Source organism: Coenobita brevimanus, chromosome 52 (assembly GCF_032717465.1).
Source record: "Coenobita brevimanus isolate Jiangsu-jjx chromosome 52, ASM3271746v2, whole genome shotgun sequence".
Taxonomy (NCBI): Eukaryota; Metazoa; Arthropoda; class Malacostraca; order Decapoda; family Coenobitidae; genus Coenobita; species Coenobita brevimanus.
In genome coordinates, this window is record NC_137005.1 from 1,763,306 (window position 1) to 1,771,986 (window position 8,681).

Below are 8,681 nucleotides of genomic sequence, written 5' to 3' on the forward strand. Positions count from 1 at the left end.
CACACTTCATATGCACGTCTCTTCTCAGCCACAGCCATACTTACTTCCTCGCACCACCATTCACTTCCTTTTCTTACACCACCACCCACACGTCTCACACCACACACCTCTTCTGCATGCCCCACCACAGCACTCTTAACCAACTGCCATTCCTCTTTCACACTGCCATTTTCCTGATCTTTCACTGCTTTCCACTCATCTTTCAATTTCTCCTGATACTCTAACTTTTTCTCTCTTTTATCCAACTCACTCACTTTCAAAATCTCCCTCCCACACCTAACCCTCCTAGCTCTCACCCATCTCTTACCTACTCTTAACTTTCCCTCCACCAGGTAGTGGTCAGACATACCTCCACCCTCCCTTCTCAGAATTCTCACATCCAACAATCTTCCTATTACATTCCTAGACACAACCACATAGTCCATCAAAGCTCTATCAACAACCCTTCCACCCTCCTGTCTCACCCATGTATACTTATAAATATCTTTCTTCTCAAACAGCGTATTTCCAATCACCATCTCTCGCTCAACACACATCGCTATCATTCGTTCCCCATTTTCATTTCTTCCAGGCACACCATGCATACCAACTACACCTTCAGCTGCTACATATCCCACTCTAGCATTCAGATCTCCCATCATTACCACATTCATATTTGCTCCAAAACTCTCCAGACATTCATCAACATCATTCCAGAAAGACTCTCTCTCTTCTTCATCCCTTTCACTACCAGGCCCATATGCACTCACAAACATCCACAACTCACGTTCAAATTTCACTTTCACCCACATCAGTCTTGATGACACAAAGATGATGAAAAAAGTAGGCAGCATAAAACCAAATGAGCAGATGATGGTTGCCATCACCTACTGCCATGAAGTGGATATATAATGTAACCCACTGTAATGTTAAAAAATAAGGAACTACTGGCTATTTGAGTATACTGAGTGAGGTGATTTGTATGGATTAGCTAAAATGGTAATGGACATGGGGAGAGTAAGTGTGAGATTAATTGAGTGAACTGATACAGAAATCTAAACATGAAGAGAAAGCATAGTACTTGCAAGCAGACTTAAAAAAAGGTGGGATGAGATCCTGGAAAGAGATCTCAAGATTGAAGACATGGCAGGGATTCTTAAAATCATGCATTCTGGAGAGCAAACATCATGTGAATAAGATAAATTCATGCAAACATGGAACACTGCCTTTCAGAATATATGTATAACTCAGGTACATGTACAGTCAGCTTACCTATAACATGCTTTCCCCCTAACATTGATTACCTGTAACACAGGCAGTTATTTACTTTCTGAAAGTTACCACAGTGTCATTAAATCCACTGTAATATGGGGTGCAGGCCCAAACAAGGCATTTTCTGCACTGCACAGTGCAGGCCACATAACTGCTTAGAGGCTTACTAATGTAGGGTGATGGCCTAGGTGATGGTTTGGTCTGGTTGAAGTTGTGGATGATGATGTTGACTCAGGATGTGGGTATGGTGACTATTGGGTGATGGTATGGTGTGAACTGATGATGTAATCTGGATGGTGGTGTGACCTGGGTGGTCATATGGTGTGTCTCCACACTTCAGGTTAGTTATTGGACAGAGTTTTTTTTAGGTGTTTATTACTATTATTTGATACATTTAATGCCAGTTTGATGGTTAAGGCAGGGTTGGGAGGTCATTAGAGGCAACTTTGGGGAGGATTTGCCATAAGGTATTTTTCCTGTAGGCCCTGTCTTTTCTATAACTTGGATTTCCATAATGCCGCTCCTGATGTAGACCAATAAACTTCATTATAGGCAAGCCTATCTATCTGTCGCCAGACGCTTTAATCCCATACAGGGTGGCCACACACAAATCGCCTCAACGTCACCCTGTCCCCCGCCATTTCACTGCCCTGCTCCCAGCTCACATCCCCCTCCCTCATATACCTTTCCACTCCATCCCTCCATCTCATCCTTGGCCTCCCCTTCCCTCTCTCCCCTCCACCTCACTCACGTACACTGTCCATGTCAGTCTCTCACTCTCCATCCTCTCCACATGGCCAAACCACCTCAGTGTGTTTCTCCCAACGCTTCCTATCACATCCACATCCACACCACAATGTTCCTTCACTTCCTCATTTGTCAGTCTGTCTTTCCATGTGACTCCATATGCTCCTCTCAAATAACTCATTTCCACTGCTCTCACTCGATTAGTGTCCCTCCAACAAAATCCAAACTTCACTTCCATATGTTAGAGTTGGTATCACAATACTGTTATGTAGCAACTTTTTATCTTCCATGCTCACTGCCCTGGTTCTTATCACGGCTTTCAAGGAACCAATAACCTTTCTTCCTTGTGTTTCCCTTTCAAGCACTTCACCCTCCAAACTTCCATCCTTACTCATCACACTACCCAGGTACTTAAACGTACTCACATTTTCCATTTCCTCCTCATCCAACCTAACTGTACATTCACTGACTCTACTTCCTTACAGGTAATCCTGGAGTTGTATCATACTACACCAGCTTTGTGGAAAAGATTTATAATGGTGTAAGTGAGACCCATTCAGTGTGGGTGGTGTCTCATGCTGGACACTGCCGCTCTCGATATCTTTCCATGTGGCCTGGTAAGTTTCATACTTGTGTATTCATTTGCATAGTAATGATCAGTGTTTATCATATCTACTACTAAAATCTGTATCTTTCATGGTCTCTGGGGATCTGGCAGTTTGTTAAGACATTTTAAGACATTACAGTGGAGAGGTTATCATGTAATCATAGGGCTACATAAGAAGCACTCTGTTCGCTCCAGGCACGCAGCATGGATAGAAAAATTGTAGACAAGATAATTACCTGACTCTGTTAATGCACTTTTTTTGTGATCCAATATGGAGTATAGGGGTCCCTATGGTTAGGTTACTCGTTCCGTATGTAGGTGAGTGTAAAGAGTCCACAAGTCCTGAGTAGCATTTTGGGAACAATAAACCCCAGCCTCCCCTGAGATGGAAACATCATATGGGCCACATTTGGCTAGACCACCTTAACCCACTTGACCAACAAGTGTCCATTTGGTTATACTGTATAGCAGTATGGTTACCACCCAGCTTAAGAAATGATTTCCTTGATTATAAGAAACCATTTGGCTTGTCAGTGTATCATCATCATCATCATCATCATCATCTAGTTCTGTGTTGTCTCATGAGAAGCATAGGAGCCCAGGGCATGGCAAGTTGGTCCTGACATTTAAGATGAGAGTGACCATCGTCACTCATTTCTGGTGGCATTATGTGAGCAATAAACCCCAACCAACCACCCCTTGGATATAAACCTGCACAGGCTCAGTCTGATTAGAGTGCATTAATAACACTAAACCACCAGGCACCATTAGTTGTTTATATGGTCACCACCCGGCGTAGTAAATGGTTTCCAGGTGTACAGGGAACCATTTGGCATGTCACTTAGTGTAGAGTCACCCATAGGCAGAAGGATGAGAAAAGAATGAAGGAAAGAATGACATAAGAGGAAGAAAGGAAAGGGCAGTTACCCTAGAGCAGCACTACATCAAGTGAGTGGATGGTGAGCACCCCCACCTACCACTATGTCACTTACTGTAAAGTCGCCTAAAGGTAGCACTACATTACACTGGATATTGGGTGCCCTGACCTATCATAGTCTATCTGTCTATCTATCTGTTGCCAGACGTCTCAGTCCCCTAAGGAGTGGCCACAAACAAATCACCTCCATGTTGCCCAGTTCCTCACCATTTGACTACCCTGCTCCCAGCTCACACACCCCTCCCTCATATACCTCCCAACTCCATCCCTCCATCTCATCTTTGGCCTCCCCTCCTCCACCTCACTCACATACACTCTCCTCGTCACTCTCTTGCTTTCCATCCTTTTCACATGGCCAAACCACCTCAGTGTGTTTCTCCTAACTCTTCCTTTCACATCCACATCCACCACAATGCTCCTTCACTTCCCCATTTGTCAGTCTCTCTCTCCATTTGACTACACATGCTCCTCTCAAATAACTCATTTCCACTGCTCTCACTCTTGACTTGTGTCCTCCAACAAGGTCCAAGCCTCACTTCCATATGTTAGAGTTGGTATCACAATACTGTCATGCAGTAACTTTTTCACTCCCATGCTTACTTCCCTGTTTCTTATCACTGCCTTCATGGAACCAGCAACCTTTCTTCCTTGTTGTACCCTTTCAAGCACTTAACCTTCTAAACTTCCATCCTTACTCATCACACTACCCAAGTACAGTACATCCCCCTAGTATGCGCCTATATGGGTGGCAGAGGACGTTGCGTACTAGGAATTCGTGTACTGTGAATACATAAACTTATGGGAAAAATTACATATGGGCGGCACCCCCCTTCATGGCCAACCGTTGAGACTCCTTTCAGACCTGAGTATTGTACTACACAGGGAAACTATCTAAGACATATTCCCTAAGATAAAGTAAACCAACAAGATTATGGCTTTACTAGGTAAATCAACAAGGATATGGCTTAACTAAACCAACAAGAATATGGTTGCTCACCTTTACCTGTTATCGCTTCTTGGGGGGGCAATGTCACTTACTCGGGGTAACCCCGGATTTGGGCCACTCTTCGCTGCCTTTCTCGCTTACAAGGAGTTTAGTTCGTGTACTAATAAAAAATACACTAAAATAAACAAAAACAGGTCCTCGCGTATAAGGGGGATCGCGTACTTGGAACTCGCGTACTGTGGGGATGTACTATATTGTACTTAAACGCGCTCACATTTTCCATTTCCTCCTCATCCAACCTCACTGTACAGTCAGTGACTTCATTTCTCTCAAAGACAATAACTTTACTCATCCCTACATTTATCTCTAGATTCCATTACTTACACACTCTCCCAGACTCTTTCACCAAGCCTTGCAGCTCTCCTGTGTCCTCACATAACACCACAGTATGATCTGCAGACAACAGTACAGGGAGTTTCCACACACTGCCCTCTCTCATTAGGGCCACTCCAACATCTACTGCCCTACCTTGTATCTCTTTTACAACAGATTGAACAGCCATGGAGACATGACACATCCCTGTTTCAATCCAACCTTCAGATAGAAAAACTCACTCAGTTCAGTGTCCACATGGACTGCAGCCTTAGCACCCTCATACATACTCTTCACTGCATTCAGCAACTTCCCATTTACTCCAGATATTCTAATACTTTCTACAATCCTTGTCTGTCCACCATGTCATATGCTGTCTCCAAATTCATGAAGGCCATATACAACTTCTTCTCTAGAAACTTTTCAACTAAAGACCTAAGAATGAATATCTGTTCTACACAACCTCTTCTTTCCTAAAACCTCCCTGTTCTTCTCCAAGTAATTCCTTTGTTATTTCCCTAACTCTGTCAATAAGTATCCTACCATATACTTTTCTTATTACACTAAGAAGACAAATGCCCCTTTTTCCTCTTTTCCTTTGTACAGGGGAATAATTATACCTGACTTCCAATCCTTCAGGATCTTACCTTCCTCCCAAGCCAATCTGCACATCTTCCACATCCATTTTCTCATTATCTCTCCCCCATGCTTCAACATTTCACCACACCCTCCATCAGTTCCTGGAGCTTTCCCAATTTTGACTTTCTTCATTCATATTGTATAATTAATATAATTCCAACTCATCACAACAATCTTCACAAATCAGGACTTTCTAAGACTGCTGGATGGGGACAAAATAACATTGTCTCATTGAATGCTTGGAAACCAAATAAATCCAATTCACTGCTAGACAGATATTGTCTGATTTTTGTATTATCTTCAATGCAACCAATATTCCTGTCTCTAAAAAATATTGAAATTCTCAGTGTTTCACTTAACAGTACCCCCAGTTGGACCTCTCACATTAGATCACTTGCTAAAACCGCCTCAAAGAAACTTGGATTATCGTACATAGTTTGTGACTTCTTCACTGATAAGCAGCTAGCTATAATTTACAAGAGTCATGCATGCTGTCACCTTCAATATTGCTCACCCTTGTGGAGTGTTTGCATGAAAACAAAAGGACAAAATTAAGAAAAAAGAGCAATAATTAATAACCCTGCAATTACAAATGAACTGCCTCTCCTACAAGCTATACCTTGCATTATTTTACATATATTTTTATGGCAAATGCTCAAAGTTGCATCCCTTGTGCCACCTCTCCATGTCATCCTTCATGTTATATGGGCATCTGGTAGGGCTCATGAGTTGACTGTCATACTGCCATATTGCCGAACTTCTGCCAATCTGAATTCCTTTATTCCCTGAGCTGCTTCTCTTTGGAACTTGCTTCCCTAGATTTATATCCCCCCAAACTTCAACTGATGATAGTTCAAATCCTCCTGTTACAATTTTTTTTTTTTTTTTTTTAAATGGAGGCCACCCATAATGGGTTGTATGGAATTTTTAAAAGTTAATGTGTTTTTCCTTTCTCTTTTCATCATCTGGTGGGGGGGGGGAAATATCTTGAGTTTTGGCAAGATGCCCTGATTGAACCATTTAATACAGCTATTTCCTACCAGATTCCCTACCCATTTACCACTTTCCTGTTTTTCAGTAAGTTCAGGTTACATGGATGAAAGATAAGGCAGTACAAGAGGCTTTAATGAAGAGTATTGGGAAGAGACACAAGTGAATTCACTTTGACAGAGGGTCCAGTATGATGCTACGAGTGTGAATGCCCTGTATTGTTAGTTTTGTGATGTCTAAAATAAAAATCCAATACAATAGAAGTAATATGCATAGTCTTACCATGGCAACATATGATTCATGTAAAGTTATGTTTGATGAATAATTGTGATACTTAATCCACAGGTAGCGGGCAGGTGTATAACTTGGAAGAACAGGTGAAGCATAAAGTGGCCTTTTTAGAGGACCATGTTCCTTGTGGAACCAACCTCACCCTCATTGGACATTCCATTGGCTCCCACATCATACTTAGGATTCTTAAGCATTTTGAGTCAGGTTCAAATATTTCTTTTGTACATAATTACCTGCTGTTTCCAACTATCGAAAGGATGAAGGTTAGCCCCAATGGCAAGCGATTGTGGCCCATACTGTGTTATTTACGCTGGCTTCTTATATTTCTTACAGCCCTCTTTAACATTTTACCAGAGAGATTCAAGGCTAAACTAATGGCATGGCATTTTGGTAGCAATGTGGCCAGTTGCTCAGTGTATGCAACCATAGAGTTACTTCATCCAAAGCTAGTACAGAATATGTTGTGGATGGCTTATAAGGAGTTACAACAGGTTCAGGAGGCTGACATTACTACCATCAGTGAGCACAAGGATAGACTTACCTTCTATTATGGTGCCACAGATGGTTGGTGCCCTGCTCTTTATAGGGATGAGTTACTGTTACGAGTAGAAGGATTGACGGCCCATTTATGTCAGAATGGATATCGACATGCCTTTGTCCTCTCTCATTCTGAGGCAGTTGGGGAACTGTTGGCTCAGTGGATCAAATTAGGCCAAGTTTACTCTTAGCATTTTCCACAAGTCATTCATCTGAATGGACTGAGGGTCCCTGATTTACGTAGTGGATGCATTGCTAGATATCCTGTTACATAGTCCACCAAAAATTGGAGAGTGCAGTCACCTACTACAGTATCCTTGCATCCAACACAGTAATATTGTCATGCATGGGTCCCGTGTTGGACCAAAAACGTGTTGGACGAACAACAGAGCTTATGGGGAAAAATGAATGATGTCAGCAACCCTAGGAAAAGTCACCCTGAATACATACCATATACCTATACATATATTGTTACTACTGCAATTATAATAAATGGTACTGTACTATGAATGATAACTAACCTTTTAGGATCTACAGGAACACCCTCAGCCTTCTTCCTCCATACTCTACTTACATACTGAGGTACTGCTCCATTATGATGATTGCTGGGTCAGTAGCCCTGCATCTAGAGTCAAGTGGTCCACCTCCGTAAGCCTTCACTGCCGCGAGGATCTTGTCTTGGTTTTTTTATTATGGTACTCACACTGGCTTCATTCACGTCGTAGGCCTTGGCAATGTCCACATTCCTTTCCCCTTTCTTCTTCGTCTCGATGATTTCTAGCTCGGTGGCCTGAGGGAGGTGCTGTCGCTTCTTGGGGTTCTCAGAAGGCTTCCTAGGCATCATGAGCAGGGTAAAATGCAGTAGCAAGGGCAGAAAATGCAGCGAGAAAAAAGCACTATCCAATGTGAATTATGCAACTGAGTGGCGCTGTGGCGGGAGAAATTTAAACAAAACATCACATGAGAACAGAAGCGTTTTTAATTGGGCGACATCACATTCACGTCACGATAGTGGGGGGGGGGAAGGCTACTTGATCGGAAGTTTTGCTTGGCTGTCAGTGTCATGGGAACGTCCAGTATGACCGTGTTGGACCGGGGGTGATCGTGCTAGAGGCGAACTCTGCGGATTTCACACACTTCTCGGAGTTCCATCCGTGTTATGCTAATGCACCCGTGTTACAGTAATTAAATCATATTGTACTAATTTTTTGCTCTCCATGCTGGACGCGAATCGTGCTGGACAAACGCGTGTTGGACGCGAAGGTACTGTACATGTTACTAGAGATGTTTGTGCTAAAACAGGTATGACTTCCCGGAGTATTTTGTTTAGATATTCTTCAAACAAAAAACTATATATACAATAT

The 8,681-nt window shown here is 42.5% G+C and overlaps 1 protein-coding gene across 4 annotated transcripts in view; it reads left to right on the forward strand.

Moving 5' to 3' along the window:
* Window positions 1–8,681, forward strand: part of Txl (Thioredoxin-like) — a 54,531-nt gene that overhangs the window by 10,482 nt on the left and 35,368 nt on the right. The window contains exons 3-4 of one of the 4 annotated variants that reach the window (XM_080272977.1): window positions 2,484–2,615; window positions 6,835–7,815. The exons of 2 other annotated variants lie outside the window; for them this stretch is intronic. In XM_080272977.1, the coding sequence (XP_080129103.1) occupies window positions 2,484–2,615; window positions 6,835–7,508 (806 nt within the window). In that variant the 3' untranslated portion in view covers window positions 7,509–7,815. Of the gene's footprint in view, window positions 1–2,483; window positions 2,616–6,834; window positions 7,816–8,681 lie in introns of those variants that run through there. One more of the 4 variants, XM_080272979.1, reaches the window with a different exon arrangement.